The 13,753-nt window shown below is 41.8% G+C and overlaps 3 protein-coding genes, 3 long non-coding RNA genes and 1 other non-coding gene across 11 annotated transcripts; 5 read left to right on the forward strand and 2 right to left on the reverse strand.

Annotated features, from left to right (window-relative positions):
* The first annotated feature begins 13 nt into the window (after window positions 1–13).
* On the forward strand, window positions 14–2,709 carry LOC116927047 (protein SMG7). 2 transcript variants are annotated; one of them, XM_045177201.1, is made up of 3 exons: window positions 29–313; window positions 371–432; window positions 516–2,709. In XM_045177201.1, exon 3 carries the CDS (start codon window positions 541–543, stop codon window positions 2,605–2,607), a length of 2,067 nt encoding a protein of 688 aa, XP_045033136.1. In that variant the 5' UTR covers window positions 29–313; window positions 371–432; window positions 516–540; the 3' UTR covers window positions 2,608–2,709. The 2 variants fall into 2 exon arrangements, with proteins under 2 accessions (XP_032789891.1, XP_045033136.1); XM_032934000.2 differs by lacking the exon at window positions 371–432 and having other exon boundaries at window positions 14–313.
* Window positions 2,710–2,793: 84 nt separating this feature from the next.
* Window positions 2,794–4,553, forward strand: LOC116927107. Its single transcript, XR_006649668.1, has 3 exons — window positions 2,794–3,036; window positions 3,119–3,217; window positions 3,422–4,553. It is a non-coding gene; the product is annotated as an uncharacterized LOC116927107 (transcript).
* A 116-nt stretch (window positions 4,554–4,669) lies between these two features.
* On the forward strand, window positions 4,670–5,503 carry LOC116927249. Its single transcript, XR_004396492.2, has 2 exons — window positions 4,670–4,841; window positions 4,913–5,503. It is a non-coding gene; the product is annotated as an uncharacterized LOC116927249 (long non-coding RNA).
* A 63-nt stretch (window positions 5,504–5,566) lies between these two features.
* LOC116927181 (MIT domain-containing protein 1) lies at window positions 5,567–7,249 on the reverse strand. Of its 2 annotated transcripts, XM_045177203.1 has the most exons (6): window positions 7,030–7,249; window positions 6,776–6,929; window positions 6,651–6,709; window positions 6,413–6,589; window positions 6,147–6,337; window positions 5,567–6,073 (listed from the first exon to the last, which is right to left on the reverse strand). In XM_045177203.1, exons 2-6 carry the CDS (start codon window positions 6,918–6,920, stop codon window positions 5,908–5,910), a joined length of 738 nt encoding a protein of 245 aa, XP_045033138.1. In that variant the 5' UTR covers window positions 6,921–6,929; window positions 7,030–7,249; the 3' UTR covers window positions 5,567–5,907. The 2 variants fall into 2 exon arrangements, with proteins under 2 accessions (XP_045033138.1, XP_032790085.2); XM_032934194.2 differs by lacking the exon at window positions 7,030–7,249 and having other exon boundaries at window positions 6,651–6,710; window positions 6,776–6,917.
* Window positions 7,250–7,696: 447 nt separating this feature from the next.
* On the forward strand, window positions 7,697–8,696 carry LOC116927263. Its single transcript, XR_004396544.2, has 2 exons — window positions 7,697–8,488; window positions 8,554–8,696. It is a non-coding gene; the product is annotated as an uncharacterized LOC116927263 (long non-coding RNA).
* Window positions 8,697–8,934: 238 nt separating this feature from the next.
* LOC116927287 lies at window positions 8,935–10,227 on the reverse strand. Of its 2 annotated transcripts, none has more exons than XR_004396581.2 (3): window positions 10,086–10,227; window positions 9,698–9,999; window positions 8,935–9,371 (listed from the first exon to the last, which is right to left on the reverse strand). It is a non-coding gene; the product is annotated as an uncharacterized LOC116927287 (long non-coding RNA). The 2 variants fall into 2 exon arrangements; XR_006649669.1 differs by lacking the exon at window positions 8,935–9,371 and adding an exon at window positions 9,393–9,638.
* LOC116927055 lies at window positions 9,938–13,180 on the forward strand. 2 transcript variants are annotated; one of them, XM_032934019.2, is made up of 8 exons: window positions 11,158–11,187; window positions 11,267–11,381; window positions 11,449–11,592; window positions 11,713–11,874; window positions 11,985–12,080; window positions 12,154–12,282; window positions 12,344–12,678; window positions 12,759–13,180. In XM_032934019.2, exons 2-8 carry the CDS (start codon window positions 11,379–11,381, stop codon window positions 13,054–13,056), a joined length of 1,167 nt encoding a protein of 388 aa, XP_032789910.2. In that variant the 5' UTR covers window positions 11,158–11,187; window positions 11,267–11,378; the 3' UTR covers window positions 13,057–13,180. The 2 variants fall into 2 exon arrangements, with proteins under 2 accessions (XP_045033137.1, XP_032789910.2); XM_045177202.1 differs by lacking the exons at window positions 11,713–11,874; window positions 11,985–12,080; window positions 12,154–12,282; window positions 12,344–12,678; window positions 12,759–13,180 and adding exons at window positions 9,938–10,056; window positions 10,120–10,345; window positions 10,495–10,710; window positions 10,777–10,920 and having other exon boundaries at window positions 10,990–11,187; window positions 11,449–11,596.
* The last annotated feature ends 573 nt before the right edge of the window (window positions 13,181–13,753 follow it).

Below are 13,753 nucleotides of genomic sequence, written 5' to 3' on the forward strand. Positions count from 1 at the left end.
ACACGGAAATAACTGATAAAATATCTAACCACACTTAAAAAAAAAAAATTTCTCATGATCATGGGCATCTTTTAGAAATATGTTCTCGAACAATCATGTTGTTCAAAGGTGTTCTTTTAAAAGTTAAAGGTTCCATCTGTTATTGCTAGATGGCTAATACAAAGCAGACGAATGTGTCTCGGAGCAGGAAGAACCGAGAACTTTTAGTGAATGTGCAAGTGAGGAAAAGAACTACTCCCGACTGTAATTTCGGGTATTGCACAGTATTTATACAAAACGTCTTAGGAATGAAAACAGTTGAGGAGCTATGGAGGTAAGAGATTATTTACCTAGTGAAACTATAACGCTTCAATTTGGTTACTGGAAACAGCAGGTCTCTTTTTCTCCTAAGAAGCTGTTGCGTTTAAAATATGATTTATAAAATAATGTTTTGTAAGCGAAATTCAGTCATTTTCATAATTTTCTAATAGTAGGGACATTATTATACTCACGCATGTTTCCCTTTGTTCTTGCAGAGAGGCAGGGGACATCAGATCAACTATGCCAGATATCCTTGATGTGACAAATGATTCTCATTCTAGCTTTCTCTATATTTTGCGCAATTTGTACAAAGATATTATTTTGACAAACCTGGACTATGCGCTTGACAAAAAAGTTGAACAAGATTTGTGGAATGTGTGTTTCAAAGTTCCCATCTCTGAACTGCAGCCAAAACAAGGAAAGAAAATTGGCAATCCAATCCTGAAGTTGTTCTTGGAAGGAGCTGCTGGGTTTTACATATTACTCCTTCAAGAAATATGTGCCCAATGTGACACAAACTCATCCCTATGTAAGAGAAATGCTCAGCTAGGCATCTTCCATGGTCCATCGTACACCCTCCAGCCTAAGAATGAATCGATTCTTTACATCTGTCAGCATTGCCTGATCCATTTGGGTGATTTGGCTCGCTACAGAAATCTATTAGGTGAAGCTGAAGGTTACTACAAACAGGCCATCAATGTCGAACCCTCCAGTGGCCATCCGTACAACCAACTTGCGCTTCTTGTATCGGCTCGCGGAGACATGTTGTCCACTCTTTTCTATTACGTCCGAAGCCTAGCTCTCAAGCATCCATTTCCACCAGCCAGGATCAATCTTGATAAGCTCCTAAAGAAGCTGTCGCTTCAAATGTCAACATACCAGAAGACACGTGGAGGTCGTTTGAGCGCAGAAGAGTTTCTCGTAGCTTTCCTCAAGCTACAAGGACAAATCGGACTATGTTGCGACCTCGATCAAGCTGAACAAACGGTAAATCTTCTCACGCTGACTTGGCCATCGCTTGTGGCAACGGAAGCTCTAACTCCAACGCAATTGATCCGCATGTTGACCATCACCATCTATTCCGTTGGTCGGTGCACTGGTGCCTCAGCCACCGACGCGCAAAAGAGGTCACTTCAGTTGGCTATCGATGTTGCTTCGTCCGTTTTCAATGCCTGCCTCACAGCGTGCTGTTCCCTGCCTGATGAACAACTACCCAACTCCAGATACTTGTGCGTTATCAAACTTGTTCTCGATTGGTTCTTTGCCCAGCCGGAATTACTCACCAAAATTAAGCGCGGTCATATCTGGTCATCGACAGCCAAATTACTTAATCAGCTCCAAATATGCTTTGCTTCAAACGGTTCGTTCAGTGTAGAAGATGACGGAAAGCCTCTTCCGGAAGATTTAGACTTACTGGAATTTGCCCCACTTCGCCGCATTTCCAAATGGCCTTCAACGCAATTGACGCAAGGAGATGAGAATCGAGTCCGTGCCGCAAGAATCATTCAGCGAGGAAAGTGGTTAACCGAACAACAACCTGGCTGTTTGGCGTCGACACAACAAAATGATGGATCTCCCGAATGGCTGTTCACAAGTCTGAGAACGGATGAGTCGCCTGTTGATAAAATGATTGAGAACTTGTCAATCGAACCGGTAAAGGAAATCAAAATCCTGGCCCGACCTCCTCAGCGAAACGTGGCGCTTACAGCTATTCTCAGGCAAAAAGTCGAGGATGATTCAATTCCGTCCCCTACGCAGGAAGATTCCAGTAATAAGCAGGTAACATTTCAACATACACTGGCTCCTCCTCTTCCTCCCGTTAAGCAATCTAGCAGCAGCATCAGTTACCCGAGACCATCTTTACCTCCTCGTTTGGAACGTCTTAAGGCCGAGCAAAAAGAACGAGAACAATTGAATAATAATTTTGGGGGAATGTACTCAAGTTTTGGCGCTACAACTGACTTACCAGATTTGTCTATTCCTCCTCCGACAGTCCCACCGCCCGGTTTAGGTTTTCCTCCACCGCCTGCAGCCTGGGCAATGGCTGGCAACCTCCCTCCGCCACCGTCTTCTATTGTACCTCCTTATAGTTTGTTTAATTCGACAGCGCCGTGGCATCCCGTTCAGTTACCCAGTTTCCCAATCAATAACTTAATAAACCCAAACGAGCAGCAACAGCGGACAATGCAGCATCAGTTAGGTCCTGCTTCTTTGTGGAGTGGTCCTGGTCCTTCACCCCTTGAACGACTACTAGAGCAGCAAAAGGCGGCGGCAATGAGGGGTGGCTCTTCACCTACTAAAAAATGATACCCATTCCTTAAAAAACAGCCTTGTTTGTGCGCTAAATTCCGTGTATGCTTTTTGACACTGTGATCACACTTCGTAAATAACAGAAATTTCTTACCCAAATTCTTGTTTTGTTCATTTATTGATCGATCCCTACCAGATGGCTGGCGCTGCTGTGTAGTTGGGTCTGGTCTAGCAGACAGAACATTGGCGACCAGACACGTAACGATAGAACCAAAAGTCAAATTCGGTTTAACGTCGAAATCTGGTTTAACAAGTGTTGGTCCACTCCTGGCGCCGCCATCGAAAACTCGAGTCATTTTGCAACTAGTATTATACATTTATTCATACCTAAAGTGATGGCGAATCAACCCAATTTAAGTCGAGAAGGGTTCCAGAAACTCGAATTTGTTGGTCGTCAGGGTGATCAACTTGTCTATCACGGGCCTAGTAAGTCAATTTGGTACTGTTAAATTCTTTGCTTATCTAAAGTTTTATTTGAGTTTTAATAGATTTCTTTTTAATCTTTAAGATCAGAAAGTAATAATGCTGGATGTTCAAACAGTAAACCGGTTGGGAACACCCAGTCGACCAAGGAAAAGAAGTAATCCAGCTCGGAATTCAGAAGAAGGTTAGTGTTGAGTGTGAGAATTGCATCTGATCATGATATCGACATTATGGTAGAGTTAAACAGAACATAGGAACCTACATGGTCATTTGTGACGTTTTTGCAGATTAAAGCTTTTAATAAAAGCCTTATCATCTCAGATGATCATCATGCAATCAAATGCTTTCAAAGTTAATTACATTATTTACATTATCTTTTTTGCTGCAGATGTTTGGAGTGGACACCGATCTTCAGACAAGACTCAAGACAAATTAGCCACTGCCAAACTGATAGATATCCTAAAAAACTATCAAGATAATGGTGAGCTATTCACTAACAAAAAGATGAGGAAAAAAGAAGTATGGGTTGAAATAGCTTCACAACTCATGGCTGAAGGTTTCCATTTCCGTAACAAAGAGAGCGCCTGGGAAAAAGTCAGTCAAAAATGGCGAAACATGGAGCGCAACTTACCGTATGCACGTACAAAACATTCGTAACAAAGGGTTGGCTCCAGGCGCGGCAACCATGGAGTTCTTTGATGATCTACACGAACTCCTTGCTGGAAAGTACAACACAGAGTCGATGCTGATATCGGATAGTTCGTCAGGTTTCGATACCAGCTACCCGAATCAGAACGATGGTGACGATACCCAACATTCTGCAGAGATGACGAACGAAGAACTTCTTGAATATTACTACGAGGAGCAGCTACAGCGAGAAGATTCAAATGTGACATCTGAAGCAGGACCGCCTCATATGGATGCAGAATTGTGTGATACTTACGTCGAAGATGAATTACCGCCATCGCCCACTTTCTCCGACAACAAAGATCTAGTCTTCTCCTCCTCAGATCAGGAAATCAGTATATCCCGTGATCCTCACACTGCCGGAGTTAAAGATCCCGTCCTTCGCCTTTTACTGGAAATGAGGGCTCAAGAACGAGCACACTTCCGCGAAGACCGACGTGAACGGCTGAAAATGCAGCGGGATATTTTCGATTTTCACCGCGATTTGATCCACTTGCTCAATCAACATCATCAAGAAAGAATGGAAGTCATGCACAATCTCATCGCAGCTATCGGTGGAGCGTCTACTGTCAAACAGACCAACAATGTCATACCCAATGGCGATCATAAAGATGACGTGAGCTTACCTCTCAGCTCCTCTCGTCACAACCACCTTTCCTAGAGATCAACGACTCTAGAAGAAAGAAAAAAAGAATCCAGGCAAAGACCAAATAATAAAATAAAGGCTTCAGTTCTTTCAATTATAATATAAACCCCCCCACTCTTTTTGTTGAATTGGACTTCTTTATTACTAGATCGTATCGTTACGACCAATACAAATTTCTTTGTTCAGATTTGATCGTTTCTTTTTAAAGTTAATTCGACCAGAGCGGATTTTGACCCTGAAATTCGAATCGTTTTATTGGCATGTTAGAGCTGTCATAAATGATGCTATAGCAGAAGAGGAATAGGTAAGAATAGCATTCTTACCTTTTTGCCTGCTGGTCATAGACAGATTTCTTCACTAAAACATCTTCATGTTGTAAACGTTGACAGTCACATTCAAACCAATATAAAAGAGATTTGATTCTGTCTGGAATCGTCAGACCGTTTCTTGGTCGGCACTCGAAAACCTCGTTGAAGTAAGTTGAATCTTTCTTCCTTCTTAGCAATTTTTGTGCCAATCTTAACAATTTTCTTGTTCTATTTCTAGAAAAATGATCAAACTGACCATTTTAGTCGTTTGCGTTGTACTCGCTTACGCCAAGCCCCAACGTCCAGGTTTCTACATTCCAGCGGAATACAGCCAAAATGAAGAAGTAAGGCCGTACTACGTTCGTGTTCTCCTTCGTCCAGCCAACGGGTTCCCTACGATGACGGCCAATACAGTTCCCAATCTTTCCTACCCGACTTTCGTTCGGTTGCCTTCATTGCCCAACAGACGTCAATTCCGGCTTCCGGCAGGTGCCTATTATCTTCTACCAGCTAATGCAGTTCGCAGCCGACATGATTTCCCCATCAACGCGGCGCATAAGCTCTTCCAACCAATGGCTTTACCATTAACTGTAGGTCCGCAGACACGTCCGTCTATTGTTGCTACCGAAGACGATGGTGAATGCCAAGATGATTCGCCCGCCATCTCTCCGAGCAAAGACGTTGAATAGTAAAACTGATTACAGGAAAAGATAGTTTAAGAATAATAATTCATTTGAAATTAAAGTGGTTACTTACGGTCAATCGGGCATTGTTGGCTATTTGATGGGGGGTTGTTAAAAAAAAAATACACTTTATTAAAAAATCAAAACAAAATTTTGAATTGATTGCCATATTGAGAAAGCTCGTGGGGAAAAATAAGCACTGAGTGTGGTCTAGCGAGGTAAACCATCTTTGTTTGGCCTGCAAATATGCAATTTTAAACATACAAAAGAAAATTGACTTGATATTAAGAAACCCCGGAAGTTTGTCCTGGCGGTACATGCGTGCCTAAAAAGCCGATTCGTTTTCCCTGTATACAGGAAGAGCGACCGACGAGTCATTGTACTTTTTTGGTTAAAAGAAGATTGCTGGCGCAACAGATATTCTAAAAAAGAAAGGTCAAAGACCCACGCTTTCAACCTTAAAGATATCACTTTCATCACTAAAGTCACGTTAAGGTGAGCCTCTAACAAATCGTTAGTATTGGCTATGAATAGGGCACTTAAGAGTTTATCACTTGTTGGAAACCGATCGAACTTTGCTGCTGTGGAAAATGTCAACTGTTGTAGCATGGCACGGCCTCAAGTCGTAATCACAGTAGCCAAGGGAGAATTTACCTTCAGGTGGACGGAAATAGTCCAGTCCGCGACCGATCTTGATAATCCAACCATTGTCTAACCTGTGGGCGAGATAAATTTGTTTTTGATTCTTTTAGATGTGCAATCATACAATTCAAGAACAAGAGGCCAAACCTGATTTCTCGATCATGGAGGGTGTTCGAATATTCAACATTGAGCACAACTTTGTGTTTAGCTAAACTTTGCTTCAGTTCATCTAGCATGTCTTGTTGATTGCCGGATTCTCTTCCCGTCAGTAAAAATATACTTTTTAGGTTGGGGCAGCTGCCAACTAAAAGTTCACTGAGTCTTAACAGGTTGTATACCTATAACATAATCCAATTGAAAAGAAACCATGAAAAATGAGATGCAAAAACAACGATGACATTTAGGAAACCAACCTGGTGAGTGCTACGAACGTAAGGATCTTCAATCTCCACTTTCGTGACATATTCATCAAGGAACCTTCCTAGGACTTTTTGATAGCTATGTCCTATTGAATTGGCGCCGATTTCAATCTTCTCATGGTACTTGCCCGATTCTTTCTCATTTTCAATGTGCTTCTTCAAAAACTCTGCCTAGAAAAAAAAAAACCCTTAGCCCACATGATATCAAATAACTGTATGAGAACTTGAATACTCTGCTCATATAACTTTCGGCTCTTTTTCTTAGTTCAACCCTCCTATTTTCATCTTGTCCCTGTGATAGAGTACATAAACAGGGTACAGCATGGAAAAAATTTTATGAACTTGTTGGATTTATACCATTAGCTTTAAGGGCTTCCATCAGCAGTTGCAGGCCTTCCTGATAGCACACCAGAGATTCAGTAAATCTTCTCGCTGTGTCCAACTCCACAGCCCGTTTCAGGACAGATGCAGCTGCTTTTTCTGCCACTGGGTCTCCCGCCATAGCAAATCCCTGGAAACAAATCAACACACGGTCGTAAAACTTTCAGAGCGACACGGCAACAAAACATGATCGTAACATTCAAAAAAGAAAGCACAGGATTTTCAAATACCTGTATGTACTAAAAATAAGCCTTGTAATTTCCCGTCTTTTAACGACCTAAATATTTTCAAAAGGCCGACGAAGATATGGAAAATGTTTACTACTAAAGTCAGGTTTTCCTTTCCAACGGTAAATCAGTTCAAAATATTTTTCTCTACACACGTGAGTGGTAGCCAAAACGGGGTCTAATACATGGCAGGAACCTGACTGTTGTGACAATTTTATTGGCGCACAATGACTCAAGAGCCATCTGGCTATCAGAGTTAACACACAATCTTAGTAAATTAATTCTAAAAAATCAACACGATTTTAGTTTGAAAGTAATTAAAGATCGCATTAGTACTACACCTAAAATTATTTTAAAAAAACCGAACTCTTTTATGGAGATGAAGAAAGAGAGACACATTATTTACTTGTTTCCTATATTTTGTATTTCCGGGTGAATACTGAATACAGAATTTTATCGCTGAGTAAGGCCTGTTCATAAAATTCATTGCGTTTAAAAAAACCTAATGTCAGCAATGACCAGCAGTCTCTCTTGGTACCAGCAACATAGGGTGGAGTACTAATAATACCGAAGAAGGTAATAGTTAAATAGATGAATGCAAAAAAGATTAGCATCTGACGGTTCGCATTATTCCTTTTTTTTTCTCACTCGATATGTGATTGCCAGGTGTTGGCTACACCTTATCTGGTCAGGTCAACACGAAATGCGTCAAAATAATACACCTACCTTACTGTATATCTACGTTAATACATGTATTTAGACGTCCCATACTTCTGTGGCTAAGTGGAGACCGATGGAAAGCAGAATACGTGGAAATGAATTATTTTTACAATGCTTAGTCAACAGACCATTGTCTGGGAAACGGTGCACTGTAATTACACCTATGCCCAACTGGGAAGAAAAAAAGACGGCCAAACTGGAAGCCGTAACAACGGTGACAATGGAAATTAGCATGGTTTCTTGTTTGTTGTTATTATTGTTGTTCAACGAGGTTAATTGAATCATCAACTTTGTCTCGTTTTCTTCCACTGGTGCAAGCCAATGGCAAAGAAAAGGAAGTAAACATAAAGAACAATGAAAAATCCCATGACATTATGCCCATCAGCTGTCGGCTCTGTATTAGGGCGGAAGCATTCCATCCTTCAATAACTAAATTTTTAACGTAATTCATCGAGCTGGTTCAATATTGGGTTACGCTGCTAATCAAATATGGACTCTGCCAACAAACCACTAATGGCATTTCAATATTGCAGAGCATCGACCAACGGCTGGATTTCCTTCAAAAGTCAGAGTTCACGCATTGGAACTGTCTCATTGAAGATTGGACTGCCCGATCGAGTGGAACTCGTTCCTCCAAACTTAAAAAAAAATGATTCGATCGATTGTCTTCCTCTTGGCATGTATCTCGCTTTGTGCAGGACAGCTTACAGCTGCACGTTACAGCTACTTCAATCAATTTCAAGTACCTAGTTTTTTTGTTTCTTGCTCTTTTGATTATTTTCTTTCAATAAACAGGGAAAATTTAAGACAGGTAAACCATCACCAGCTTTGGGGAGGTTTCTGTTTTCGTTCAAACCCTACACCTTGCCCTTTGGGCCGTTTTACCTACCGGAATTGATTCCAACGTCCACCATCACGGCGACTCAAATCGTGCCGACAACTTTCACCAGGACAATCGATGCGTATTGCATCAACGGAGCGAGTTCTGTCTGCACTGCTCGTCGGAAGAGAGCTATCCTGGAAGAAGACCAGCTGGTCTACATCGACGGCCAGCCGTTCCAGCCATCAGAGGTTTCCAGGTACGAATACAGAACTAAGTTGAGCTAGATCAATGGCCGAACAAGCAACTAAACTGTTACGCAGGATGTTAACAACGGAAATGCCGATGGAGTCAACTGGAACAGCAGTGACTGCTTTATTGGATGCTTCGATGACATCACCAGAAGAGTCAGTTACACGTGAAGGTCGTGCAAGACACGGTCAGTGGTATTTTGCCACGACGACCACTGTTACAATGACAGCTGTCACTGTCGTCAATTCAACTAACGCAGAATTCATTTCGATTTCAATCGCTGGATGCATTCCGGCTTGTTTATCCACGTTAGCGTTATGTTAAAATGATGGTTTGTTTCAACATTACGTACATGTTATGATGAAAACTAATAAATTATTACAATACACAAGAATTAACTAATGGAATGAATAATAGTCATTTTTCTGGGACGTTGAACATAAACCCCGTTCTCATTTGAAGGACGGGGGAGGGGTGGCCGGATGTCCGAGGAAGGCCGCCTACTTATGCAAAGGGTAAATCCCACGGTGACGCTGCTGTTGCAATGACCGAGCTGAACATATGCAAATAACCAAGTCATTGTTAACCTTACTGAGAGAGAGAAGCACAAGACAATAGAAGCTATTAAAGAAGTATAATGCATTTTAAAAAGCAGGTTACTTGAAATACGAAAAAAATCTGAACCGAAATTATCATTTATTAAAACGTCTACGTGAATATTAACGCGAGAAATATGAGAGAAACAGTTGGCGGTTCGTTCACGATTCAAGTCTTGTCAATGTTTGCTTTTGAAATTAGTCTAAACTGAAATTTCTTTGACCTGTTATGGTATCTTAGTTAAATAAATATTGATAGCCTGAAGCAAAATAATTTATTTACCTATAAACCAAGGTCTTTTTCACCACACAATTCCGCTCTCGTTCAAATAGAGGCACGATGCTATGTTTGTTCGTTTCAACCATTTTCCATATTGCGAGATGGATAATTCCAACGAAAATATCGTCGGTTCATCGAGATCAATATTTGAACAGTCGTCTTTGTACATCAAACAAGTGAGAAAGTTTTCAATTTTGATTATGTTCCAACCTTGAAAAGTGAAGGGCCTGGCTATATAAATCATCCTGGAACTCTTAACTCATCCAGACAGTGATACCCCAGCACAGCATCGAAGCAGCTCGTTACTACAAATTTCGAAAAAAAAAAGACATTTTCGTTTGTGGATACATCAATCAACTAAAGTATTTTCTAATCAATTGTTAATTCACACTTTTTCTTTGCGTAACTCTTCGTTCCAATCGCAGGATGTGGCCGCTGCTGTTCGCTAGTCGCTTCTTGTTCGTCTCACTCTCGTTGATGATCCAGGGTCCAGTCCTCACTGTGGGCCAGCATAACGTTGGGTTCGTTCACCCGATGGCTACGGAGACTTTCCCGCCGGAGAAACATCCGTCTGCTGCTGGGACGGGCCAACAGCAGCCAGCGGAAGAAGATCTGACATCTCCAACATCTGAACCTGTCGTCGTTTTACAGGTATGCAGCAGCAGCAGAAGAAGAAGAAACGTTCCCATATAAAAAAAGAGGCACTTTTTGTTGTTGATAATTTATGATCGGCTAATAAGATGGCCCGTTTCTTTTTTTGTGCGTGATGATGTCACGTGACCGAACACAACATTCTTTAGCAAGCATCGCCACCGCAGTTTCAAGTACCGGTTACTTTGCCTTTCGTTATGCAACGTCCGCAGATGAGACCAGCAGCAGCTAAAAGACCTCCGTCTTACCTGAGACCCATCATAATGATCGACCCGATTATGCAAGACGATTCTCAACCGCCAATCCGGCAGACGAAGCCCTGGTTCCTTCCGGCAGAAGAAGATTTGTCATCGGCACCTTCTCCAGTAAACTAAAATGAGAAATTCAAAACGAACTTCAGTTAAATATTTTGGTTATGAAACAAAAAAAAGGGCGTGGCTGTTACTCTTCCGTTCCGGAGCAAACCAACATCTTACCTGAGACCGGCCATATTGGCGGATGAGGAAATAAACGACTCTAAATTGCTGGAAGATGAACAACCAATCCGCTCAACCAAACCCTTCTACTATTTCCCGGTATAAAATTATTGTTGATTCAAATCTTCAATTCAAAAATATTAATTTCATTTTTTTCGAAATTTAAAGACGGGCAACGTTGCCGTCACTTTACCTTTCGATTTACGTCAAGAAACTAAGAATCCCAGCAAGCCATTGTCTTACCCCCGCCCAGTTGTAACAGATGCTGCTAAGCCACAACATCAGACACCGGAAGCAGACTATGCGGATAGTTTAGACCAACAAGCACCAGCCGAAGAAGATTTAACGTCTCCAATTAGAGCACCGGTACATGTTGCGTTACACGTCAAAAGAGATTTACATTTTTTGTCTAAAACAAAACTCGTGTCGTTTCACAATGTAAAAGAACGCAATGACCGTACCGTTCGTGGAACAACCGCTAAAAGTTAGCAAACCTACCAGTTATCTTCAGACCTTGGCTCGTAGACGATTCGCCCGTTCATGGAACAAAGCCATCGATGGTAATGTCTAAACTTTTCTCCTTAAATGATAAGAGTAAAAATAATTAGAGTTTTACGACAATCAAAGGCAGTGCAACAAGATGATTCTGTCCAGCAGTTGGAGTCTGGCCGTCCTGTTGTGCCATGGGCCGTTTATCGTGGAACACCCGTCGTGATGAGACCCAACTATCAAGCAGTTCGCCCTTTAATGTACGCCGATCGACCTGTTTTTGTAAGTCTAAACGAAAAATTAGAAAATGGGCGTTTGAATAACGGATCACGTCGCGTCTCGTTTAAGAATCAAGGCCTTGTTGTCTCATTTGCGGCTCACTGATACAAGTCTATTGTACAGGTAAAAAATGGCTACTATGATGACGTCCAGCAACAACCGTCTGGCGTGTGGCCGTCTGGGCCGCTAATTGCCACGATTTTACCGGCTGATTTTCAGCGACCGTTAAAGCCAATGAAGCAATCGAGACCGTGGATAGTTGAGAGCTACTACAATCAGCCACAGGTTGAACACATTTTAACTATATGATATCAAACTGTGTGTGGATTATCCCCAGACGAGTAATACATAAATTGCGAGCCAGCCGAGATTACCTTGTTTCTTTCATTTAACAGACAACACGGAATGAAGAGCAGCCCGTCAGACAAACGAAACCGTGGTTTGTTCCAGTAGTCAGCCAACAGTCTGTAATTGAGTCCATTCGCATAACAGTAATGAAAATGGGCAAATTATTATTATTATTATCATACCATTATTTTCTGCTAATTTATTGTACTGCGACAGTCTGAGAATGTACCAACTCGTTACCAGCTCATTAAGCCGCTGATTGGTCTCCCCGAAGAGGTACACTACCGTCGGCCAATCAAACAACAAAGACCGTGGACATCAGCAGTGCCTAGCATTCAGTCCTCGGTTAGTTGAACAAAACAAAGTAAAGAGACTTTGTTCAACAATGGGCCACTGTTTTTTGCAGATTGCAGGTACTGGACAAGCAGAAGCTCGCGTCCCGTTCCTGGCCAACTGGGCGAACGGTACCCCGGGAAAGACGCACATCGTCGGTAACAACACGCTAGTCTACACGAAACAGAATTTGCTGCAAACTGGAACGTCCACCGTTTACACGTCGACCGTGTTCACCGCCACGACGACCATCGTCAACGCCTATTGTTTCTCATCCGTCGTTGACATTCTCGTACCTCCAGCACCTTGGTGCTCCTTCCGCAGGAAGCGATCCGCCATTGAAGAAGAGGAACAGTCAGCCATTTTATCAGTGGACGGTGAAACTATTAAACCATCACAGGTTCAAAAGTAAAAATAATAAGAAACAAAAAAATTTAAAGATAATCAATTATTCAAAGGATTCTCAATTGATTTGGTGAATAATTTAGGATCTTGATGACAGTTATGCCATCATTGTCGGATTGCAATAAAGAGGCTACTATTCCGCTTGCTAGTTCCATGGTGGTACCTTCCATAGCGGACAACGCACGATCAAATGGAGGTGAGAACAAGGTGGAAGGTCGTTTCCTTAATGTAGTCACGACAGGAAGACCGACCACCACCGTGACCGTGACGGGTCTAACGGTCGTGACTGAGATCGCCATCACCGGCACAACCGCCGTCCAGTTCTTGGGTGGGACGTGCGTTCCCCGTTGTCTGCAAAATCTGCCAACCTGCGCCGTTTGAAACATCTGACATTTTCAGACCAAATGTAAACTGAAATTGACACGTTGAGTAACATTGGTCATTGATTAAACAATTTTGAAGTATGCAAATGAAAAGTTCCAAATACATATGAAGACAAACGAGACATGATGGAACATTTTACGTCAATGCATAACAACAACAAACAGGTTCCTCTTCTTTGATTATCTCGGACTTGCTGAAGCGTGTAACCGTCGAGATAATAAATGATTGCGACATAATCGTTTTCTGTTATCAATCACGACATGATCGATAAATATGTTTACACGCAATGTCCGAAAGAAGTTGAGCTGCTTTTCGAAAATGTGATGATATACATTGCTGGACGTATTTTTTCTAAGGCCGGCCTCAACAAAAATTTTAAAAAATAAAGGGGGCCAGCAGCTGTTGGATATACTGACGATGCAACCAAACGCACAGCTGAATAATCCGAAAGAAAGGCAGAAATAGGGAGCATACGTGAATAACGATAAAAACAAATATGTCAGAGTTCTACAGCTAAACCGTCATCCATATGTTTCTTGTTGCGGGTATATGCATATCTTTTTTGTTTTCTGTTCGAACCTTCTGTTGGAACGTAGAAACCGTGTGATTTTTTTTCAGCGCGGAGCAAACGAAACAATCTCGTGTGTTTTTAAACAAGTTGACCGCAAACTTATGTTTTTATTAGTAGAAGCAA

The sequence above is a fragment of the Daphnia magna genome, linkage group LG7 (assembly GCF_020631705.1).
Source record: "Daphnia magna isolate NIES linkage group LG7, ASM2063170v1.1, whole genome shotgun sequence".
NCBI classification, from domain to species: domain Eukaryota; kingdom Metazoa; phylum Arthropoda; class Branchiopoda; order Diplostraca; family Daphniidae; genus Daphnia; species Daphnia magna.